The 26778-nt window shown below is 36.6% G+C and overlaps 1 protein-coding gene across 4 annotated transcripts in view; it reads right to left on the bottom strand.

The window, feature by feature from the left end:
• SREK1 (splicing regulatory glutamic acid and lysine rich protein 1) overlaps window positions 1-18254 on the bottom strand; it is a 55287-nt gene extending 37033 nt beyond the window's left edge. Inside the window, exons 1-3 of one of the 4 annotated variants that reach the window (XM_082373718.1) lie at window positions 17933-18254; window positions 10179-10312; window positions 4309-4424 (exon numbers count right to left, since the gene is read on the bottom strand). In XM_082373718.1, the coding sequence (XP_082229844.1) occupies window positions 4309-4424; window positions 10179-10312; window positions 17933-18093 (411 nt within the window). In that variant the 5' untranslated portion in view covers window positions 18094-18254. Of the gene's footprint in view, window positions 1-4308; window positions 4425-4710; window positions 7593-10178; window positions 10313-17932 lie in introns of those variants that run through there. The other 3 variants (XM_082373717.1, XM_082373719.1, XM_082373720.1) reach the window with 3 other exon arrangements.
• Between the last annotated feature and the right edge of the window lie 8524 nt (window positions 18255-26778).

Below are 26778 nucleotides of genomic sequence, written 5' to 3'. Positions count from 1 at the left end.
TGCAAACACATGGAGCTTAAACAATACATTACTAAATAACCAAGAGATCACTGAAGAAATCAAAGAGGAAATTTTAAAAACCTAGAAACAAATGACAATGAAAACACGACAGCCCAAAACCTATGGGATGTAGCAAAAGCAGTTCTAAGAGGGAAGTTAATAGCAATACAATCCTACCTCAAAAAACAAGAAAAATCTCAAATAAACAACTTAACCTTACACCTAAAGCAATTAGAGAAAGGAGAACAGAAAAAAACCCAAAGTTAGCAGAAGGAAAGAAATCATAAAGATCAGATCAGAAATAAATGAAAAAGAAAAGAAGGAAACAATAGCAAATATCAATAAAACTAAAAGATGGTTCTTTGAGAAGATAAACAAAATTGATAAACCATTAGCAAGACTCATCAAGAAAAAAAGGGAGAAGACTCAAATCAACAGAATTAGAAATGAAAAACGAGAAATAACAACTGACACTGCAGAAACACAAAGGATCATGAGAGATTACTACAAGCAGCTATATGCCAATAAAATGGACAACCTGGAAGAAATGGACAGATTCTTAGAAAAACACAACCTTCCAAGACTGAACCAGGAAGAAATAGAAAATATAAACAGACCAATCACAAGCACTGAAATTGAGACTGTGATTAAAAATCTTCCAACAAACAAAAGCCCAGGATCAGATGGCTTCACAGGCGAATTCTATCAAATATTTAGAGAAGCGCCAACACCTATCCTTCTCAAACTCTTCCAAAACATAGCAGAGGGAAGAACACTCCCAAACTCATTCTACGAGGCCACCATCACCCTGATACCAAAACCAGACTAAGATGTCACAAAAAAAGAAAAATACAGGCCCACATCACTGATGAACATAGATGCAAAAATCCTGAACAAAATACTAGCAAACAGAATCCAACAGCACATTAAAAGGATCATATACCGTGATCAGGTGGGGTTTATACCAGGAATGCAAGGATTCAACATATGCAAATCAATCAACGTGATACACCATATTAACAAACTGAAGGATAAAAACTATATGATCATCTCAATAGGTGCAGAAAAAGCTTTCAACATAATTCAACACCCATTTATGATAAAAACCCTCCAGAAAGTAGGCATAGAGGGAACTTACCTCAATATAATAAAGGCCATATATAACAAATCCACAGCCAACATCGTTCTCAATGGTGAAAAACTGAAACCATTTCCACTAAGATCAGGAAAGAGACAAGGTTGCCCACTCTAACCACTGTTATTCAACATAATTTTGGAAGTTTTAGCCACAGCAATCAGAGAAGAAAAAGAAACAAAAGGAATCCAAATCGGAAAAGAAGAAGTAAAACTGTCACAGTTTGCAGATGGCATGATACTATACATAGAGAATCCTAAAGATGCTACGAGAAAACTACTAGAGCTAATCAATGAATTTGGTAAAGTAGCAGGATACAAAATTAATGCACAGAAATCTCTTGCATTCCTATACACTAATGATGAAAAATCTGAAACAGAAATTAAGGAAACACTCCCATTTACCACTGCAACAAAAAGAATAAAATACCTAGGAATAAACCTACCTAAGGAGACAAAAGACCTGAATGCAGAAAACTATAAGACACTGATGAAAGAAATTAAAGATAATACAAATAGATGGAGAGATATACCATGTTCTTGGATTTGAAGAATCAACATTGTGGAAATGACTATACTACCCAAAGCAACCTACAGATTCAATGCAATCCCTATCAAACTACCCATGGCATTTTTCACAGAACTAGAACAAAAAATTTCACAATTTGTCTGGAAACACAAAAGACCCCGAATAGCCAAAGCAACCCTGAGAAAGAAAAACGGAGCTGGAGGAATCAGGCTCCCGGACTTTAGGCTACACTACAAAGCTACAGTAATCAAGACAGTATAGTACTGGCACAAAAACAGAAATATAGATCAATGGAACAGGATAGAAAGCCCAGAGGTAAACCCACACACATACGGTCCCCTTATCTTTGATAAAGGAGGCAAGGATATACAATGAAGAAAAGACAGGCTCTTCAATAAGTGGTGCTGGGAAAACTGGACAGCTACATGTAAAAGAAAGAAATTAGAACACTCCCTAACACCATACACAAAAATTAACTCAAAATGGATTGAAAACCTAAATGTAAGGCCAGTCACTATAGAACTCTTAGAGGAAAACACAGGCAGAACACTACGACATAAATCACAGCAAGATCCTTTTTGACCCACCTCCTAGAGAAATGGAAATAAAAACAAAAATAAACAAATGGGACCTAATGAAACTTAAAAGCTTTGGCACAGCAAAGGAAACCATAAACAAGACGACAAGACAACCCTCAGAATGGGAGAAAATATTTGCAAATGAAGCAACTGACAAAGGATTAATCTCCAAAATATACAAGCAGCTCATGCAGCTCAATATCAAAAAAACAAACAACCCAAACCAAAAATGGGCAGAAGACCTCAATAGACATTTCTCCAAAGAAGATATACAGATTGCCAACAAACACATGAAAGGATGCTCTACATCACTAATCATTAGAGAAATGCAAATCAAAACTAAAATGAGGTATCACCCCACAGCAGTTAGAATGACCATTGTCAAAAAATCTACAAACAATAAATGCTGGAGAGGGTGTGGAGAAAAGGGAACCCTCTTGCACTGTTGGTGGGAATGTAAATTGATACAGCCACTATGGAGAACAGTATGGAGGTTCCTTAAAAAACTAAAAACAGAACTACCATAAGACCCAGCAATCCTACTACTGGGCATATACCCTGAGAAAACCATAATTCAAAAAGTCATGTACCACAATGTTCACTGCAGCACTATTTACAATAGCCAGGACATGGAAGTAACCTAAGTGTCCATCGACAGATGAATGGATAAAGAACATGCAGCACATATATACAATGGAATATTACTCAGCCATAAAAAGAAACGAAATTGAGTTATTTGTAGTGAGGTGGATGGACCTAGAGTCTGTCATACAGAGTGAAGTAAATCAGAAACCTAAAAACAAATACCATATACTAATACATATATATGGAATCTAAAAAGAAAAAATGGTTCTGTAGAACCTAGGGGCAGGACAGGAATAAAGACGCAGACGTAGATAATGGACTTGAGGACACGGGGAGGGGGAAGGGTAAGCTAGGACGAAGTGAGAGAGTGGCATTGACATATATACACTACCAAATGTAAAACAGATAGCTAGTGGGAAGCAGATGCATAGCACAGGGAGATCAGCTCTGTGCTTTGTGACCACCTAGAAGGGTGGGATAGGGAGGGTGGGAGGGAGACGCAAGAGGGAGGGGATATGGGGATATATGTATGCATATAGCTGATTCAGCAGAAACTAACACAACTCTGTTATACGGCAGAAACTAACACAACATTGTAAAGCAATTATACTCCAATAAAGATGTTAAAATAATATAAAAAATAAATAAAAAATGAAATGCATTTTCCTCCCATGGATCACAATACAGGTCTCCAGCAGAACAGTGCCGTGTGAAAATCCTAAAATTTTGCACTTCCAAGTTTCAAAAACCACTTTTATAACTTGGATAAACTATAATCATAAAGTTTACTGGTTCACTCCCTAATAACCCAGTACCACAAAGTAAAACACAGCTTTCAATTAAGGTGAGTTCTGTATTTGTCCTGGGTTTATTTTTGAAGAAAAATGACTCTTATTTAAAATAAATGACCAGAATCTTTTATATATACCAAGAACCCAGTAACAGCAAATCTTTTTTTGACACCACTTGGAAATCACAAATGAGACAGTAAATTACTATTTAATTCTGCTAATGAAAAATATTTTTGCCATGTTTTTACCATGTTACATTTTCTCAGTATCAGACAAATGCTTTTCTGAGATATTTTTCCCATTACCAACGGTGTAAATTATTTCATATTTTTCAATTGGATTTAGTCCTCCTGAACTGGGAAATATAGTTACCTAGACTCTCCAATTTCCTATGCTATCTAAAATGCTGAATTTCAATAACTGATTTTCTAATGAATAGTATATTTCAGTTCTCAAATTTAAATGAATCCCCAATTACTTCATAAGCAATTCCAAAAGGCAGTTCAAGTCAGTAACATGGGGAAAAAATTAAGCAGACATTTCAAATCCTCTCCATTTAAAAACACAAATACTTAAAATAGAAATAGCTTTCTAAGCTCTTAAAAAAAACCAAAAACTTTCTAAGCTCTTTATTCAACCAATTACACAGTTAAATGATCACTCCCTTTAGAAGAGGGTGTATCATACTTACTGTAGTTAAGGGATTTGGAGTCGGTATGGGAAGCAAGCCTGCACCAGGCATCAGACTTGTCATGGTTGGAGCAGGAGCCAATAGAGAGAGAGCTTTGGCTTCCTCTGGGATTTTACCTGCAGAGGCAAGTTCCAAACATTACAGAAAGCAGAAACACCACACAAACTTTACACTATGATTTTACAATTACCCTTGCACTTAAAAAATAATAATAATAAATGAATCTATCTATCAGATCCGTATAAAGAAATAAATAAGAACTTAAGTCTTTCCTTTTACCCTGCTCTACTAGGAAAAATAAAAGTGAGCAAAACTTCAAAGACTAACAATCTCATTAATGGAATATTATTTTAAAAATTGAATAATGTAGACAATTATTTAACACTTTGAGCTATGGGTCACCTGTACTGGAAACTTAATGTTCATGAACCAAACGATATCAAGCATGGACGCTTTCCCAGGACGGTGTTTTCGCGGTGATCGAAAGTTGTGTTACACATGACAACCGTTCGTGTTGGCTGCATCACTAATAGCACACAGAACATCAGATACAGAAAAGAAGAACATTTTTTAAAGTTTAATCCCCAGAAATGGCAAATAACCAAATTAGTCAAAAAAAAGAAAAAGAAAAAAACAAATATGTGCGAATTGAAATCTGTTCCTGAGTGTCCCTATCCTGTTAATTGAAACTACCTACTTGTGATGCAAACAATTTTGATAACCTTCCAAAAGATCCCATTTAATTTCAGGCAGACAGAAAAAAACAAAAGCCTACCACATGTAATCAGCTTCAATTGGAAAGGAAGCCTACACCCATTCAGTTAATAAGGCATCTCATCAACAATGTCAGAGATGACTAAAAGAATCCAGTTCCAAAGAATATGCCTTGGGAAACTGCTAACATTTTTGAAAATGACTAACAAAAAAAAGTTCCCTAGTCTCAGGAAACTTCTTAAATTACTGACTTTTAGAACCGATTTATATATACTTATCTGAAGAGGGGTGGTTAATGCCTAAATGTCTTGCTTATAAGCGTCTTAAGTGCCTAATAATAACAACAACAATAACATTAAAATAATCCTAGACACTAAGAAAAAGAAATCCCTACGACTAAAAAACTGAAAATTTACTCTGAATTAAGTCTATCAATTTGCCAAATTTAATTACTGAGTTCTAATCAATTAAGTTTGATAAGGACTGCGACTTTCACACATTTTTTCTGGTCCTTTCTCTCAACCTTCCCAAAAAGAAAATTTCTAAAAAGTTGACTATGTATAGCAATTTCAGAACTACTCATAATTATGTGGTATCTGGCTACACGTTTCCATTATGAATTCTTCAAAAGTAATTTAAAGTACAAAGTCACGCCAAATTGAAAATAGCATATGGAGTAAATTTTCAAAAAAGCACCATGCGAGGTTTCAGTGGTAAAAATTCTACTTAACACAACCACATGTGTAGGGATAAATCTCTAAAAAAATTATCTGAATATATTTCTAAACATGGATGGAATTCAAGACGAATTTTAAAACTTGCTTTAAGTAGTGGTTACACCTTATTTATAGAAATACAAAAATTACATTTTATTAGCTTTAGCAAATGCCTACTTATTTCTAAGCTTGCAACATCTAAGTCTATATTACCTTAATTTACTAATTTCAAAAACAAAGTCATTTTATTATTTCAGTAAATTCTGCATAAGCACAGATTTTAACATGCATAAAGATTAAAAGGCGGGAAGGCCTTACTGAAGACATCAAATAACAATAATTTATTTTGTATTTATTAGTTATTAGCATTAAGACATTTATCTGTATACTCACATATACTATTTACATCACTATCAGACCTGCTTTATCTGTTAAAAATGAGTATTTTTTTTTAATATTTGTAAAACCTGTACACATCTTGATAAGTCAACTGAGGTCCTAAGGTACAAACCCTATGCTTCACTACCCTAATTTATGCACCTAAAAAACAAATAAAGAGTTCCAATCTAGTAATGTCCCCAATTTAATATTACCTGTCCATTAAATAAGCAAAACTATCCACATGAAAGACCACACAAACAAAATGGGTATTCAATACAGGCCAAAAGTTGATTACTTAACATAATAAAGTCATTCAATGTTGGCTTAAAAATAGTATCAGGAGGTTGTCTGCCTCTCACTGTCTCTCACAGTATAATAAAATATTATAAGTATTAAGTCTAACTAAAAGCACAATATTTTTTACTTATTCTAATTACCATTAAAGATACTTTAAGAAAAAAGTTCCATTGCTTAATTTCCAAGATAGAATTCTACCAAATATACCCTCCAAATACTATCAGAGTATATAAAAGTATAAAACAAATAAGCATTTAGCATTTTTCCCAAACTGTACTCATCAAAGACAACTGAGAGAAAAAACAATGTCTCTCACTCATCCTAATCTCAGAATCCATTTAGAAACTAGTAATCTCTGAACATTTTCCAACAAAAAAATGCAAGCAAAAAAATACACACACAAGTGTTAAGTATTCAACAGTTTCTCAAATATCCATTCCCCACGTAGGCAATTAAAAGTGTTTCCAAATCAAAGAAATGCTATTTTCTATAATAAATATCATAAAAGTGAAAAATCTCCTCTTGTCCTCTACCCCCAGAATGTTATAAGAAATTTACTTATTTTCCTTGATGATTTTGTATGCCTAAAATTCTAAGGGAGGAGGACGAAAATTAGAAGCTATCAGTTGGTCTTCATGAGAGATGCAGACTTGGGAGAAAACTGCAAAAATGTTACACTGAGATCAAAACGTGTTCCTAAGAATCTCATCAGTGTTTTAGTGTTTTGGGAACAAAATGTACCTGATCAGTTTATAAACACCAATTAAGACTAGCATTGAGCTTCACAAAACCATATCCTAATTTATTGTGAAAATTTATTTTATGTTAAGGATGAGCTCTACTAATCATCTCCCAATATAATTTGCAATGCAATGTTATGAACCCTTAATGGAATACCATTTACAAAGAACTGGAAAACCAGCTCACAAGTTAAAGTGAAAGAGATTTAACAAAACAAAAACAAAAACAAAAACAAAAAAAAGGGACAAAATAAAGAAAAAGAAATGAAATTAAAGTAAAACAATAAAAAACAGAGACAGGGCGTCCATCTTCTGCGGTTCAGACTCCGATCTCATTTCCCCAATGAAGGTTTCACTTGACGGCAGGTTTAGTGGCATGGCAAACAATGCCTAACTCAGGCAAGTGTAACAGGTCTGCCTTGGCCAGTCTAGTCATCTAATAATGCACAAATATCACATAGAGAAAACATACAAAACCAAATTAATAGTCAAAATCCATCTACCAGAAAATGTGGACATAAACTTATGACTGATGATTAGGCTGACACCCTTATTATGTTTGACCTTATCTTTTTCTAAGGGTTAACATTTATAAAAAGAAATCTGAGATGCACGCAACAACAAAAAGAGGTCATATTTGGACGAGTATAATGAAAGTATATTTTATTTTGAAGTGACATGTTTCATTAACAATAGCTAATGCTTAATATGTAAGAAACTATTACACATCAAACATTACTTAAACAGCTTAGGATCTCACAGTACTACTGTCTGCATTAAAAAAAAAAAAAACAGCACATTGAAAGAAACTGAAAAAAACTTCTTACAATATTTTTCTATGGTTTTCTCACTTCTTTCATAATGCTGTTTCTATAACATCCAGGAAAGAATACAATCAGTGAAGTAAACAGAAGACTGCTTACAGCACAGCACCACAGCACATCTCCTCTTACAGAACTTACTCCACTGGAATTCTTTCCTTTGATTTATTTCAAATTCACTTTGCTATCTTTTTTAACACAATAATATATTATTACTTTGCTTGCAGTGCATAATCAGATCTTTTAACAGCTCACTGTGACATTCTTCAGGTTCTATAAATTCATTTCTGTTGTATTTAGTTTAATGAAAAATGTGTATCTGAATGTTTTTCCAATACAAATTATTTTATAGGTTAGTGTTCTAAAATACTTACAACTAAACTGGAATAAAAATATGCTTGAATTTTCATGTTCAAAAATAGTGAAATTTTGTCTCAGTTTGTTAATACTAAAAATATTCAAAAGCCATTATAATAAATGTGCATTTATTTATTTCTATCAAGTAAAACAAACAAACAAAAAGGAACCTCTACATGCCCATAATCTTGAACATTTATGACAAACCATGGTCACTTCTCAATATATGAAAAATTTTATGGGAATATAGCAAGGTTCCAACAGAGCCACACTAATAAAATTTTTCCTTCCAGTTCAAAAATAAGCTAAAATCACACAAGATACTGTGCTGCTGGTGGCATAATTTTTTGATACAATTAACACTCCCATTTAGTAAACCTTCTACCTGATTTATTTTTTCCCATGCAGTTTACTTGGTATGAAATTGGTATGAACTTGGTATACAGAACTAAATCATTACCAGCTCTTTTCTCACCTTGTTCTCCAATCCTGGGGTCACTGTCCCCTTACAGATTAGTAGATAAAGATAGATTTAGCAAATAATTAACTTTAATTCATTTTTTATTTATTCTACTATATTCATTATTATTTATTTTATTCTCCCTACCGCACTCTAACCCCCAGACATGGGAAAAATACTTTCAAATTTATCTGAAAAAACCCAGAATGTCCTATTCTGGGACATCAAAAATAACAGAGTAATACTCACTGTATCTGACTAATGTTTTTGACATCCCAGAACAGGCATCCTGAAATATGCATAAAATCTTGAAAGTGTAGCAAACTGTTTATTATACAGTATTTTAATGTGAGCCTGGTTTCTAAAAAAAGTTTTAAAACATGACATATGAAAGCTCCTTAAATTGTTTCAGGTAAAATTTTTATGTTGTAAAACAGTTACCACCAGCCACCAGTGAAAATATATTTTAAAGACATTTAAATTATAATAACCCAATTCTAAAATTCATGTACACATGTCATAGTCAGTGCTCTGAATAAAAGTTAATTACACACCAGAACTGTCAAATTCAGCACAGCCTAGTATAATGAATGTGAATGGCTCTGCAAATAGAAGTTACTAAAAAAATAGGCATTAATAATAATTAGCTCTTAAAGCAGGTTATGTCATAAAATTTAACACATTACTATAAGGCCTTTGGCCTTGTTTCCACCTTCAACAACTATTTCCTCGATGGAGGCTTTGGAAAATTGCTTTCCATGATTTTTCTTCAATTAATCACCACCACCACCACCCCTCCCTCCCCCACAAAAAAACCCCAGTAAAATTAAAAAGTAAATTCTAGTTGCACAGCAAATTACACTGAATGTAAAATAATGGTCTCAGTAACAATTAAGGTAAATTACCTTAAGAAGATGCTTTAAAGCTTAAATTATGAATATTCTTCTAAAACATAATTACTACCTAACCCCCGTTTTGCGAAATACGTACACTGTTTTTATTTATGTAATATCATTAATAGGTATACACAGGGGCAAATGCTTACTTACTTACACATTTTAAATAATGTCCTCTACCAATTTAATATTTTCCTTTCAAAAAGCTTTCTTTACAATTTGCAAACTGAACACAGAAAGTCAAAGCAAACCAAAGAAGCCAAGTAATTTATAAATTTTTAAATGTTTAGCTATAAAATCTCAAACATACATAAGTAATAAATTAACCATTTTAATATATTTTATTATTACGTAAAATCCTTTCCACCTCCAAATTTCATTCTTACACATACACACCATATCTACTTGCCAATTTCTAGGAAAGCCAGTGGTAGTAACAGACAGGACAGAGATTAAAATAACTGAAAAAAAACATGTGAGATACTAACCTTCTGCACAAGGAACAACTATCAGAGCTCTGTCAATAAAAACCGTGTTAGTTAGATGCTGGGCCACGCCAACACTTGATGGATCACGAAACTTAACATAACATACTTTGGAAGAAAAAGCAAGAGGTGCGTTGCTGCAAGATAAAAACAAAAACAATTGGACTAATTAACATTTGGTTGGTTTTGTCATTTTCATTTAAAATTTCTTACTTAGATCTTTACATAATCTTACAATTAAGACAGGAATTTTTGTTGCTAAGGATCCTTAAGACATGAAATAGCAGAACTTAGTCTTTTAATGGTGATTTGCTGCAACAACTGAAGGCAAATCTAGGCAGGCCTATAGCCTTATTTGTTAAAAACCTGAAATTTAAATTAATGCCTTCTTAATCTGAGTGAAATGTGAAAATAGCTGACTTAACCCAAGGATGTTCAATCAGTGCATCATCATCAACAGGCAAAATCCCGTTTCATAAAAAAGCCCCAATCCTCAACACTTCAAATTTTCTAACTACTTCCAACCCTCCCTAATGTGATTCCTGGCATTTAAATCACTAAAAACTTCACAACAGTCTTAGAAACAATCAGATAACCTGGAATTAAAATTAAGGTCTTTTGCATATACTGGACTACTTCAGGCTAGGCAGCATTGTGATTTTCCAGACAAAAAATTTTACAAACAAAATTTTACATATTTTATATGCAAAAGAGCAAAGACTCTTATAAATCCTACTAGATTTAATCTAGGCAGGACTATAGGAAAAAGAAGCCAGACACAGCACAAATGAAAGCAATTTTTCCACCATATGAATCCATCGTGTTAGATTCCAAAATACACTATCCTCATAAAGGATCATTTTGTCAACCTGCCCATAATTATGTTCAATTAAAGTCTGTAATTGTCTTTAGCAAGTAAAAAAAGACACTAAATATACAGCTAATGTTTAACATAAATGTACAATCCTTTAAAATATTAAATTTTTCACACTAAAAAAAGATCATTTGAAAAATACTAAATATGCATTGTGCAGCAACAATAATTTACTTTAGTTTACAAAACAGGTCAAGGAAGTTCACCATAATCCTAGACCTAGTAAATGGCAAAGATGAGATTTAAAGTCTAATCATCTAATTCCAAATCTCATGTAACCTTAATTATTCAATTAATCAAGAATTTTAAAGCCACTTTAATGTACTATTTAATTTGTAATTCCATAAATATTCATTTTTTTAAATTAAAAAATTACATACAGCAACAAATCCAGCTTGCTAACGGCTAAATATACTTATGATATTAACCAGACACTAAGATAATAAAACATATTTGCATTTAGAACTTGAAACTGTATATATTATTATTAACATAACTAGTCAGGCTAATTAAAGTAGCAAAAATAAAAGTAAAACTCTACCTCCTTCTCACCCAACCCAACCCAATTCTTTCCTGCCTAAGGCCATCCGATTCAGGCTTCAAGCCAGCCCTCTCCAACAACGTCCCCCTACTCAACATGTAAGTCAAGCACTTGTACTTGCCATGAGGTAAACACATTTGCATCCAGACTTAACTCACCTATACATTACCAAGTCACCAATTTAGGCCTCTCCAGAGCTCTAGATTCCCAGATCCAGGTGCCTGCTGGCATACTGCACGTTGATCGTCACAGGACCCACCCCTTAACTTATTCTTAAATTCATTACCCTCCTTCTGCACCAATCCTGCCCTTTGTCCTAATTTCATACCTCAGTTAAAGATACTACCACATTATCTAAGTCAGAAATCTGGAAGTTGTTAATGTGACCATCATTAGTACCGTTCACCAAGTATTTCCAAATCTCCTTCTGGCTACATAATAAAATTCTATTTCTTTTTTCCTTGAAGTTAGGTGTGGCCGTGCAATTTGCTTTGGCCAATTAAATATGGGCATAATTGACATGTGTTCCTATTCAGTAGCCTTAAGGGCCACTGCTTGGTTCTTTTTCTCTGCCACAGTGACCGGCAACACCAAAGAGATGGGTGGCTGATATATCAGCTTCATCCCAGAATGAGTGACTACAACGAGTAGAGTCCCCACCCCCACCACTTTAGTATAAGAAATAATCTTGTTTTTATCAAACTACTGAGATTTGTGGGTTGTTTCCATCCGTGACCCTTCCTTCTTTTTCATCCTATTGGTCTTTAAATCCTATGAAGACTACCTCCCAAATATTTGTCACATTAATTCTTTCCACACTCTCAGTATCAATGCCTTCATCCAGGTCCATATCATTTCTCACCTGGATTACTACAATGGCTCCTAGCTAATCACACTGCCTCCAATCTCTACTCCTCCTTATTAACAATCTTCCACAAAAGCTGTTAGAGTAATCTTTCTAAACCCTGAATCTCTTCATGTCATGCAACTGCTTAAATTTCCTCAGAGACACCCTTCTCTTTTTGCTTCATCATTTAAAAAATCCAGGCATAAAAATACTTGTGGTTCCCAGAACACATCCTGAACCATCTGGGCCATCTTTGTATCTTTGTACATGTTGTTTCATTTGGCTATGATGTGCTCTCTTACTCCCTTTTTGAACAGTAATTCCACTTTTCTTCAAGGCTCAAGTTTCCAAGTCTTCTGGAAAGCCATTTTAAAATATCAAAGTGACTAGGTACCCCCTCCTGTATGTGCTACCAATACATCCTATATACTTTCAGCAGTTTCCTTACGTGAAAACCCTCAACAGATCTTGCAAGCTTTCAGACACAACTGATCAGCTACATGACACAAGGGCTTATTTCACTGGCTAACCTGAAACCTGTAATTTGGGTGGCCTGACCAAATGAACTTGAAAGTCACTTAGAGTAAGGGCTTGGGCCAGATGCCACATGAGTACAGAACAGGCCTGAAAAGAAATTGAGCAGATACACAGAAACAAACTGAGCTGACAATAAAGCCTGACAGGAAGAGGCAGACAGTCGCCTTGGATGCTGATACCCTTCTGGTTCCCAGTCCCAGTTCCCATGAGGCCTAGTCTTTATTCTTCTACTCAGGGAAATCTCTTCTTTTTAATAATGTCTCTTCTTGAGCTAGATTAGGTAACACTGTTTCTGTCCTTTGCAACCAAAAAAAAAAAAAAAAAATCTATGATTACACCTAAAGCCCTAGCAATTTCAAAAAGAATACTCTCTTTTAGCACTTGAAGAACCTGACAAGCCACCACTGAAACTATTTCCTAAATTGACAGATCCTTTTGTGAAAGGATGGAAACCTAAATCATCACTGTTGAAAACTACAAACATTTCCAAATATCCCTACTTGAAAACCACATCATTTCAAATTTAAAACATCCACAGGAATAAGAAATGTGAGCCTGGTTAGTAAACCACGCACTACTGAGATGTGAGAAGCCCAAAAACTGGTTAAAAGATTTTGATCTGTTCTGAACAGCATTATAGTAAGAGCATGGATCCTAGTGCTATAAGCAATTTTTTTCATCTTCATCTCCAATTACCTTCCTTAAAATAGAGAGTAAGAGCAACACAGTATTTACTTTATAAAAAATGTAAACATATGAGCTTTTCAGGAGAGGCAGTAACACTTTTATTTTGAATATTATAGGCTAAAATAATACAGTGGCAAGCCTAAATACAGATATCTCAGCAAACAAATGTGTATTTACAGATTTATAAATCAGTATATTACCAAATCTTATATTTAGATCTTCCTCTCTAGTATAGCTAGGCTATTAAATAACATTTACTTTTTAAAAAATTAAATAGGATTATCATTTTCAAATTTAACTCTGACCTACACTTTTAATTTTTAAAAGGGGTTACATATTCCATTTGGTCTAAATGTATGCCTCTAAAGAAAGTAACAGTACTCAAATATAGCAGATTTTACTTTGACCTCATTTGTTGAATCAAGTTTTGTTTTGTTTCTTTAAATATAAAACCTTCTACAATCACTTTTCAAACAAATCAGAATTTCTCACTGGGAGTTTAATGGAGAAATCACAGAACCAACTTTTTGAGCACCAGTTAAATTTCTTAGATAACCCTAACTGGTTATCTTATTTTTCATTAAACATGGTGATGGCACTGTACAATCTTTTAAAAAATCAATGTGGTAATACTGTCCAATACTTAATATTATATTAATATACATCCCTTGAGGATCTATCAAAAAAGATACAATGCAAAACATGGACAAAGTATATAGCTTTATGTATGAAAATATTAACTGACACAGTGTATAACAGGGTTTCTCAGTAGGGCTCCAGTGATTGTCTGGATGCCACAATTCTCCTTTCTGTAAGACTTCCTTATGAATTATTGACACTTACCCACTAAATGCCAGAGGCCCTCCAATCACTGTGGACAATCAAAAATACACATTTTTCAAATACTTCTAGCTAAAATTCAATGACAGAATTTCAAACACACATACACACTTGAGACATCAGCCTTTAAACATTACAATAAATAAAACACAACAATATGAAAAATGCTTACCACAGGCTGAGTGAAAAAAGTTTACAGTAACAGTGTATAAATCCTTTGATTACACTATGTTAAAATAAATGCATGTAAAAAGGACTGGAGAGAGGTTTTGATAGGGTGGTAGGATCACTGGCGGTGTACCTTTTTCTCTATTTCTCCTGATGTGACTATATTGGTTATATTAATTTTAGCTAGTTGACAGCTTTTACCTTATTAGTACTTTTAAAGACCAGAGAAGTGAAGAAAACCAGCAAGCAAAAAAACAAAAAACAAAAAAAACCACAGGTGTTGATGTTAGAAATGATGTTAGAAATCAGGCCAGGATTACCCTAGGGGTATTATGCACTTGAGGGGGGAGAGGAGAACTCCTAGGGCACAGAGAATCCTATCCGGGTGCTGGATGTGTTCACTTTGTGAAAATTCAACAAGCTGTATACACTTATCCCTGCACTCTTCCGCACCTTATACCTCCATGAAAAGCTTACTGAAAAAACAACAAAGATTTCTTACCATTGTAAAAAGGTTTTCATGATGTATGAGATTCCCTTATTGAGTAAAAAGTTAAAACAGAAATTCTGCATATTTATCATCTGGCAGCACTAATAAGAATTTTTAATATTTACAGGGAATGTTTACACCAATTCTTAATGTTTAAAAAGAAACTGAATCATGGCCTCATGCCAAAAAAAATTAAGTTTAAAAACCTGAATTTTCATATTAGCAACCAAATTCTTAAAATGTTAATGAGAAACTATTCTCACATTCTATTAAAGAAGTATCGTTCCAAATTTAAAACAAATGAATTTCTACTCAACTTCCAAAGATTAATCATAAAATACTGTTTCCACAACATTGCAAAATAGAATTATCTGTCTTCAATACAACTACTACTATTGCATTTTTATGCATTTCGGCCCAAATCTGCAAACACATCTTTAATATAAGGACCAGGTTATGACAACTTCATTACAGAGCAAGCAGAAAACATGCCATTAGAAAAGCATGTCAATACTTGTGAAAAACAGGAATAGGGACTGACTGCCTTTAAGAAAAACTGGTCAAGGATTTTGCCTGGCCTGTATGTGTTATATTTATGTTACAATTTTGCAAACTATATTACAGTTTGTGACACAATAATTCTATATTAATGCACTGTTTAAGTAACGAGCTTTTTTATTCTCTGACTTTTAAACTCCAAGCAACTAACACTTGATTTCAAAAAACAGCCCATTACTAAATGTCAGATGATAACTGGCAGCATATTACCACCCAAGTGCATTTTTCAACTATGTACGTGGTGTTATGCTGGCAATGAAGAATATTCTGTGATATATTTCTTCTGCCCATGAGACACCTTATTATCACAACCTTGAAAGCAAGGTTAGTTTACAGTCATGTACAAAATATTTTACTATTTGATTCCAATTCTTTCAGAATACAACACTCCTCCAAACAGTTCTCAATTATTAAGAAATGTTCTGAGTGCTTAAATGAAGAGATAGCTGAAAGCACTTTCAAAAGTTATAAGATATTCAAAGCTATACATGAGATGGCTAGTCAGTAAAGATACATGTGCATGCCCTTATGAAGCATCTTTGACAAAACTGTATTACCAAATCTATTCATGTAGAACCAATTTATATAAACCCAGATGAGTCATTCTACAACACAAACTACAAGACAAAATATTAATGTCATGAAAAACTTTTAAAAAGGTGACTGGGAAAAAAAATAAAAGGAGGGAGGGTGGAGGGGTGGCTGTCCTAGATTAGAGATAACCAAATGCACTGAGTGATCTGATTACATTCTAGATCAGAAAAAGACAATGGAAAAAAGGCATTATCAGAATAACTGAAGAAATTCAGATGTTATATTTTAATCAATGTTAAACTTCTTGGATATGTTAATAGTATTGTGGTAATGTAGGAGAATGTACTTCTTAAGAAATTCACATTTAAGTGTTGAGGAATGAATAGCCATGGTGTCTGCAACTACTTTTAAAAGCATGGGAGAGGGGAGGGTTGTAGGGGTGTCTGTGTGTGTAGGTGGGGAGAGGGAGACACAAAGACAGAAATCAACTGTGGCAAACTATAAATGCAGATGAAGGGAACATGGGAGTTATTCTTTAGCTCTTCTGTATACGTGAAATATTTCAAAACAAAAATGAGAAGAAAAACTTAAGTAAAATTTAAAACTCCAAACATCAACTTTTATCAATATCCGTGCAGTAGCAATGCAATATACTTACAGAGAGAAAACCGAAGAAAAATAGGTCTACATGCATCACTATGAAACAAACCAAAAAGTCAAATACAAATTTTTTAAAAAAGGAGAGAAATCTTGGGGAACTACTATCCCTTCCTTCAAATGATTTTGACAAAATGAACAAAATACTGAGAATTTTCATATTCTAAGCTCTAGCTTTAAAAAAGTTTATGCCTGTAAGAAAGTAAACAACCCTCAACCCCTTACAAATTTTGTGAGTAGATAGTACTGTACAAGGGAAATGTTACTTCAAAATACACTACTTGGGAAGTGTCTGAGAACTGTGAATGCCAGTCCAGATCTGGACTTTTAAAAGTATACAGCAGGAGTAATCCTGTACGCACTATTACTTTTTCTGAAAGGTTTAGGACGGTGTGACCTTCTAGGAGGAAATTTTAATCCGTTGCCAAAAGGGTGAACAGACATGATCTTTAACAACATGGATGGGCTCGGTTAGATGAACCAAGAAGATGCTAAATTTGTGAACACAGGCCTAGGGACAAATATAGGCCTAATTCCATCTGTCATCAGCTGCACACTTCCCTGTCAGCAACAACGGTCCGACACTGAGGCACTAAGAACTGGACAGTTTATCAAGCGCAGTCTCCGCGATTTGCCATTGCAAAAACGCTATCAGGAGCTTGCCATGAGGACTACCGCGGGCCCACCTGCGGCCATCTTAAGTTCGGGAAAAAAAAGAAGGGGAGGAAGGGCACTGAATTCGAGGACCCGGCGGCGACCATAGTCCGGCAAGCACGAAAAAGGCAACCTCTCTAACTCCTCTGTAACGGTTCTGTGCAGAGATTAACCCACCAAATACGACTAACAAGGAAAGCAGGAGCGTGGGGCCCGGGCCGCGGTGCCCTAATCAAACATGGGCACCAAGGTAAACCCGGCGGTCACGTGACCGACACCGCGCGCCCGCGTCCGCGCTCTCCCCCATGCCTTGGTTCCCGAGGTCTCTCTGGCGCCCGCACCCCTCCCCCAGCCGAGCTTGACCACTTACTCCGGGGGGTAGAGCCGCAGCTCCTCGATTTCTCCTAGGAAGGAAAAAAGCGTCCGCATCTGCTCGCTGGTCACCGCCGACGACAGATTCGTCACCTGAATCACCGCCGTAGGGGTGAGGCCGAAGCCTAAGCCCAACCCGAAGCCGCCGCTGCTGTTCATCCCGACCCCGCTGCAGCTGCCTGCCTCCCCAACGTCTACGACGCGTCAGCGACGGAGCCGGGAAAGCGGAGAACGCGCGGCCGCGAGCGCGCTCCCGCTAGCGAATTCACGGCAGCGGGAAGGTCTAGCCGCCCATTTCACAACTCCCCTGCTCCCAGGGCTGCGCGCGCCAGCCGGAAGCGTCGCCCCGGCAACCCGGCGGATCTCGCGGGGCTTCGGCCTGGGGCTCCCGGGTACCTGAGGCTGTTTCTCTCGCTGCACTTCTCCCCGGCAAGGGTTTGATCGAGTGTTTTCCCGGCCTCCACTCGATCAGTTTCTTGTGCTCCTGTGAACATGGGAGACCCACCTCTTTCCAGTCTTTACACTAGATAGGCCTGGGGAACCAAGAGGCCTGGCCTGCTGGTGCGGAGCTGTGAAGAAGGAATGACTCTCGAGCGTCGCAGATCAATACTTGACCGAACTATAACGTGTCATTATTATATACAGGCAGCTCCCTCGCCCCGACTATTTTAAAAAATTGGCCGGCGTCCTAATTGTGAAAAAATTTGGGAAATTTTACAAAACGTGTAAATTTTGACGGAATTAAGGAAGCAGTTAAGATGAAGGCTTTGCGGTTGTCGTTTATAACATTTATTCGCTCACTACGCAGGTATTAATATTTGAGTGTTATGTACCAGACACTGTTAGACAAGAGCACGTAAAAGACAGTTACAGAAGGTCCACATAGACGTTGCAACCTAATGAGACAAGTAACAGTAGTATGGGAAACTAGGGCAGCTGTTCCCAAAATGCCATTCACAGAACCTGGAGGGTCCTCGAAGCCTTTTGAGTGATTCTGCAAGGTCAAAACCGTTTCCATAATACGAAGACTCTGTTGATCTTTTTCACTTTGTTGACAATTGCACTGATGGTGTAAAAGCAATAGTGAGTGACTGCTGGCACCTTAGCAGGAATCAAGGAAGTGGTGTCAAACTGCACTACTACTGGTATTTTGTATTCTTCACCTCCTGGCACTCATAGCATACAAAAATTATGATTTTTAAAATAAGCTAGTTTAACTTAAGAATGTCCTTGACAAAGGAGTAAAAATTATTAATTTTATTAAATCTTCACCCTAGCATACACCTCTTTTTAATATGTGTGAAGAAATGGTAAGTACTTCTGCTGCATGCCCAAGTAGGATGAACATCTCCAGAAAAAGCACTTGTGTGATTGTTCGAGTTTTCACACAAAAATCCAAAATTTTTAAAATTTGTATCCACCACCTTGAGCTTGACAGCTTTCCAGTATTTAGACTTTTCTGCTAAAAACACCAGTGATATTAACAAACATATTTTTTCACATTATATATTGAAATAAGTGACCATTTGAAAATCTCTACAACTCAGTGAACCACTGTTTTCAAAGTAACCAATGCATGCTATTACAGAATCAAAAAGAGTCATCAAAGTGGATGGACCCATGGATTTTAATCTAGCAGAATACAAAAAGTTAATTGATATGGTTTCAGATTCAGTCCACATTGAAATTGCCCTCTAAGAAACTATCACATATCCAGTTTGGTGTAGTATCAAACAAGAATATCTAGAATTATCTAGAAAGACTATGAAAATAGTTTCCCCTTTCTCAGCTCCTTATCTATGTGAGACCAGATTTTCTTCATATGTTTCAACAAAAACATATCACAACAGATTGAATGCACAGATAGGGAAATCCAGCTGTCCTCTATTAAGCTGGACATCAAAGAGCTTTGAAAAATGCAATGCAATATCACTCTTCTCAAAATTCTTTTTTGGGAAATATCACTTTATCATAAAAATGCATCATTTACCCCGCATAGCCATTGGGAACAGGCTGAAAAAATGCATCATTTATATAAGTACATAACAGGTTTATAATTATTTTTAAATGGGTTTTTTAAATCTTAAATTTCACAGATTTAATTTCTTTTTTTTTTTTTGATATATTTATTTATTGTGTTGAGTCTTTGTCGCTGAACATGGGCTTTCTCTAGTTGCAGCGAGCGGGGGCTACTCTTCCTTGCAGTGCAAGGGCTTCTCATTGCGGTGGCTTTCCTTGTTGCAGAGCACAGGCTCTAGGCACGCGGGCTTCGGTAGTTGTTGCACACAGGCTTAGCTGCTCCGCAGCATGTGGGATCTTCCTGGACCAGGGCTCAAACCTGTGTCCCCTGCATCAGCAGGGGGATTCTTAACCACTGCGCCACCAGGGAAGTCCCAGATTTAATTTCTAATATGATAAATATAGATAGATATCCCATAAATCTCTTAGGGTCCTTGATAATTTTTAAAAGTAAAGAGTAAAGGGGTCCTAAGACCAAAAGGTTTGAGAACTACTACCAGAGGGATAAGCGCAGGGAAAATTGGGAGCATATAGGAAGGCCACTTAAACTTAGTGCCAGTGGAAGTCTTCCCAGGAGAGATGTTGCTTGCACTGAATCTTGAACAAATAGGAATTAGCCAGACAAGGAGGGAGGGAGGAGCAGTGAAGGGCATTCCAGACTGAGCTTGAAGAATATACAAAAGCAGAAAGGTATGAGAGCCCAAGTGAGGTCCAGAATATTCAAAGTTTAGTATTGCTAGACCAAAGGCTGAGAATGACTAGAGATATACACGAAAGAATAAGCCTTGATGAAAGATGCTGTTTGTCATGCTAAGAGGTTACTTTATCACAAATTGTCGGGAGCTGTTGAAGATGTTTGAGCAGGAGAGCGACTATGTCAAGATTCCTAGAATGACTGTTGTCACTGCAACATGGAGATATATTGAAAAGGGTGGAAACTAGAGGCAAAGGGACTGGTTCGAAGGGTAAGTGGTGGTAGCAATGGAAAGCAAGAAACAGTCCCAAATTTAGGGTCATTGAACCCATTTAAGAATAAAAGGAATAAAAACTATCCATTCAGAAAAATATATATGGACATACACTTGGTTTTAGATAGAATTATAAGTGTTTTTCGGTCTTCCTCAAGCCCAACCATAGATCCCAGGATTAACTACCACTTGTTTAGAACACTGGTCCTCAGACTCTCATGTGCATCAAAATCACCTGGAGGGCACATTAAAACAGATTGCTGGCTCCATCCCCAGATATTCTGATTCAGTAGATCTGGAGGAGGAGCCTGAAAATTTCAATTTCTAACAAGTTCCCAGGTGATGGTGCTGCTGGTGATCCAAGAGCTCCATTTTTTTTAAATAAATTTATTTATTTATTTATTTTTGGCTGCGTTGGGTCTTCGTTGCTGCGCGCGGGCTTTCTTTAGTAGCGGCGAGCAGGGGCTACTCTTCATTGTGGCATGCAAGCTTCTCATTGCAGTGGCTTCTGTTGTTGCGGAACACAGGCTCTAGGCACACGGGCTTCAGTAGTTGTGGCGCACGGACTTCAGTAGTTGTGGCGCACGGGCTTAGTTGCTCTGCGGCATGTGGGATCTTCCCCGACCAGGGCTCAAACCCGTGTCCCCTGCATTGGCAGGCGAATTCTTAACCACTGTACCACCAGGGAAGCCCCCAAGAACCCCAGTTTGAGCACCACTGGTTAAGAAGGTTGTAAAGCGGTACTTAGTAGATTTAGTAATCTACTGTTGACGGTAAAGCAGAGGGAGGAATTTGTTTCTGGCCTGAGGGACTGTGTAATAGTGCCATAGTTTAGGACCAAAAATAAGAACGAAGAGCAAATTTGTAAAGAAGGAGCAAAAAATATTGAAATCCATTATGGACAAGTTCCTGAAATGAAATTTAAGGAAAATGTCCAGAACTAAGATAAAGTATGTGATTTAAGCTTCAAAATAGATACAGTTATGCCAGGTACATGTGTAGCGTGAGAAATGCATTGGGTGACATTAAAGGGACAAATACAACAAACAGCCAAAAATAAAAAAATAAATAAAACCAAGCCAGGAGGAAAATTAGGAGGGAGGATAGTCACAAAAGTTGAGGGAGGAAAAGTTTTAATGGGAAAAAATGAAGAGTAGGGAGGAAAGAATGATAAAAAGTGTCAAAGTCTGCAAAGATGACAAAATCAGGAATAAAATGTACCCATTGGTAGATATAATGTGACTACTGAGACAAAAGTGACATGAACCAGTTTAGAGAAGAAAAGGTCACAGCGTCATTGTCACTTCCACTGATTCCTCTATGAATCTCTCAGCCAAATTTCCCACCCCTTGGCATGTCCTAGCTCTGCCACTCTGACCAACTTCAGACTGCTCCACCCTGGCCCTCTGAGATTCATTTTAGAATTCCAGCCTCCGTGCTAGTATGTTCTGTCTCCAATCTCTCTAATCATTTTCATGGCCCCAATTTGCAGATATTTCTTCATCACGAGGCCCCTTGATTTTGTCTGCCTACTGACCCAACATCTTCTAAATAAGACAAGCAGTAACAAAGTTGCAGTGCAGGAAAAAAGGTCTCCTCATAAGTAAAACAGGCCCATAAGAGCAAACCAGAAACCAAAAATAAGAATGATAAACTCTAGCAAGTAAATTAACAACAAAAAGAGAAAGATATACATTAAAATTTTATGCATGTACAGTATTGGATTTAGAACCAAGAGGTGACTTTGGAGAGTACAGTGACAGGAAGAGAATGCTTGAGCTGGGAAGGGGCGCAGATGAGTGTGGACCGTACTTATAAGAATAGGTCTTGGTGCCTTTGTTCAGTCTTGTTTTGCTTTTCAAACAAGCGAGATCTGCAGCAAACCTACTCTATGGAATTTTAAAGGAAATTTGACAGTAGAGAATAATTTAGAAGTAATTTTAGGTAAGGAAGGATCTGTAAGTAGCCCTATCTTTGAAGGAGGAGTACAGATTGTAGTCCTAAGACAGCAAGAACACACTGGAAGGAAGGTTAATCAGTTGTTCTAGAAAGAATCAGAAAAGGAGTGAGAACTGTGCATGCATGAGTGCCCCTGTGTGTGTACAGGAAGTCCCCTATATGTGAACGAGTTCCATTCGGAGAGCACATTCATAAGCCCAATTTGTTCATAAGTCCAACAAAGTTAGCCTAGGTACTCAACTAACACAATCGGCTGTATAGTACTATACTGTAATAGGTTTATAATACTTTTCACACAAACAATACGTACATAAAAAACAAACACGGGGCTTCCCTGGTGGCGCAGTGGTTGAGAATCTGCCTGCCAATGCAGGGGACACGGGTTCGAGCCCTAGTCTGGGAGGATCCCACATGCCGCGGAGCAACTAGGCCCGTGAGCCACAATTACTGAGCCTGCGCATCTGGAGCCTGTGCTCCGCAACAAGAGAGGCCGCGATAGTGAGAGGCCCGCGCACCGCGATGAAGAGTGGCCCCCACTTGCCGCAACTAGAGAAAGCCCTCGCACAGAAACAAAGACCCAACACAGCCATAAATAAATAAATAAATAAATAAATAAATAAAATATATCATAAAAAAAATTAAAAAACAAAACACAAAAAATAAAGAAAACATTTTTAATCTTACAGTACAGTACCTTGAAAAGTAGAGTAGTACAGTACAACAGCTGACATACAGGGGCTGGCACGCATGTTCGCATCTTTGAAAGTTTGCAACTTGAAGTTTCGTACGTAGGGGACTTACTGTATTGTGTGGGGTGTTTTGAAATAGGACTTTTCCAGAAATGAAGCAGAAACTTTTTTTTTTTGGCCACTCGGCTTGCAGGATCCAAGTTCCCCAACCAGGGATAGAACCAGGGCCCCCGGCAGTGGAAGCGCAGAGTCCTAACCACTGGACTGCCAGGTAATTCCCTTTTTTTGGCTGTGTTGCGCAGCTTGAGGGATCTCTAGGCCACCAGGGAACTCCCCAAAGCAGAAACTCTCTTAGTCTTTTTAGTCTTTTCCTGTGCTAAACCACATGAACCTCTTCTTTCAATATCCAGAACTCTCAATTAGTTCATGATGTCTCTAGTGGGCTAGCTCTGGAACCCTATCATTGGCATAATTTTTTTAAATTACTAACAAATTGTTCTTGCTAGCTTCAACAGAGAGGAAAGTGTAGACAGTAATAGAGTAGAAGAAATAATCGCACAACCAAACTTGAGAAGGGGTGTAAATAGGGGATATTTAGAACAGGCTTTGGCTACTCTAAATAAAGTAGAAAATATGTAAGAAGATGACTAAGGTATTTAATGGACTTGCAGGAAGAACAGAACAAAGAAATCTTAGGAAGGGAAGTGACCAGGGCAGCTCTGAGAACTTTGGCAGCAGATATTCATAGACCATCTCAAGAGTGTTGCCAATAAGGTAAATCAACTCCAATAATTCCCAGCTCCTGGCAACCACTGATATGCTTTCTCTTTCTTTACATTTGCCTTTTTTGGAAATTATATATAAATTTAGTTATACAATGCATAGTCTTTAGTGTCTGGCTTCTATCATTGAGCATAATGTTTCTGAGGTTCATTCATGTTGGAGAGCGTTTCAGTAGTTTATTCCTTTTTAGTGCTGAATAGTAGACCATTGTATGAATTTTCAACATTGTGTTTACTTGTTCAACATTTGATGGACATTTGGATTGTTTCTAGTTTGGGGCTATTATGACTAATGCTACTATGAGCATTCATGTAAAAGTGTAATTTCTCTTTAGTAGATACCTAAGAGTGGGATTGCTGGGTCATGTGGTAAGTTTGTTTAACTTCTTAAGAAATTGCCCAACTGTTTTCTAAAGAGGCTGTACCATTTTACATTTCCACCAGCAATGATGAGAGTTATGTAAGTAATGATATATCATTATAGTTTTAATTCCCATTTCCCTAATAGCTAATAATGTTGAGCAACTTTTCATGTGCTCATGAGCCATTCATATATATTCTCTGATGATATGTCTATTCAAACATTCAAATCTTTTGTCATTTTTTAATTGGGCTGTTTCTCTTTTCATACAATTGTAAGAGTTCTTTAATTCTAGATATGAATCTGTTATCAGATGTATGACTTGCAAATATTTCTTCCCAGTCCATCACTTGTCTTTTCATTTTCTTTTCGACATGCATCAATGTTTTGTCTTTTCATTTTTTAATAGTGTCTTTTAAAGAGTAAAGGTTTTTTATTTTGATAAAGTCCAAATTATCAATGTTTCGTGTTATGGACTGTGGGTTGTTTTTTTCTTTTTGGCTCTGACCAGGGATGGAACCCGTGCCACCTGCAGTGGAAACATGGAGTCCTAACCACTGGACCATGCCAGGGAATTCCCAGGATTGGACTGTGTTTTTATTGTCACATCTAAGAAATCTCTGCCTAACGCAAGGTTATAAAGATTTTTCTTCTGTGTTTTTCTAGACATTTTTAGTTTCAGCTCTTACATTTAGGTCTCTGATCCATTCTTAGTTAAATTTTATGTGTGGTGTGAGGTAAGGGTCATTGTTGTTGTTGTCCTTCTCCTTCTTCCTCCTCTTTTTCTTCTTCTTCCTCTTCCTCTCCTCTTCCTCCTCCTCCTTCTTCTTCATATGATATCAAATTGTTCTAGCACCATGTGTTGAAAAGACTATACATTCTGCATTGAATTGTCTGAACACCTTTGTCAAAACTCAATTGACCATAAGTTGAAGAATTTTATTTCTGGACTCTCAATTCTGTTCTACTAATCTATATATCTATTCTTACACCAATACCACACTATCTTAATTACCACATATTCAAAATAATTTTTGAGATGACCGTGTGATATTTCTAGGATAACTTCCACTTAGTCATGATGTGTAATCCTTTTTGTGTGTTGTTAGATTTGGCTAATATTTTTTAAAGAATTTTAATATTTCTTTTCATGAGGGTTATTGGGACCTAATTACAAACAAAAATAAACAAATGGGACCTAATTAAACTTAAAAGCTTTTGCATAGCAAAGGAAACCACGAACAAAATGAAAAGATGACCCTCAGAATGGGAGAAAATATTTGCAAATGAAGCAACCAGGCAAGGGATTAATCTCCAAAATATAGAAACAGCTCATGTGGGACTTCCCTGGCGGTCCAGTGGTTAAGACTCTGCGCTTCCACTGCAGGGGGCGTGGGTTCGATCCCTGGTCGGGGAACTAAGATCCTGCATGCCACGTGGCGTGGCCAAAAAATTAAAAAAAAAAAAGATCATGCAGCTCAATATCAAAAAAACAAACCACCCAATCAAAAAAGGGGCAGAAGAGGGACTTCCCTCATGGTCCAGTGGTTAAAACTCTGTGCTCCCAATGCAGGGGGCCCAGATTTGATACCTGGTCAGGGAACTACAGATCCCACATACCACAAAAAAGATCCCATGTGCTGCAACTAAGACTCAGCACAGTTAAATAAATAAATAAATATATATATTTTTTAAATGGGCAGAAGATCTAAATAGACATTTCTCCAAAGAAGACATACAGATGGCTAAAAAACATATGAAAAGATGCTCAACATCACTAATTATTAGAGAAATGCAAGTCAAAACTACAATGAGGTATCACCTCACACCAGTCAGAATGGCCATCATCAAAAAACCTACAAACAATAAATGCTGGAGTGGGTGTGGAGAAAAGGGAACCCTCTTGCACTGTTGGTGGGAATGTAAATTGGTACAACCACTATGGAGAACAGTATGGAGGTTCCTTAAAAAACTAAATACAGAACTACCATATGATCCAGCAATCCCTCTCCTGGGCATGTATCTGGAGAAAACCATAATTTGATAAGATACATGCACCCCAATGT

This window comes from Balaenoptera borealis (assembly GCF_965194805.1).
Source record: "Balaenoptera borealis genome assembly, chromosome: 2".
Lineage (NCBI taxonomy): Eukaryota > Metazoa > Chordata > Mammalia > Artiodactyla > Balaenopteridae > Balaenoptera > Balaenoptera borealis.
The sequence above is the reverse complement of the archived record's forward strand: the minus strand, read 5'-3'. Positions and strand labels throughout refer to the sequence as shown.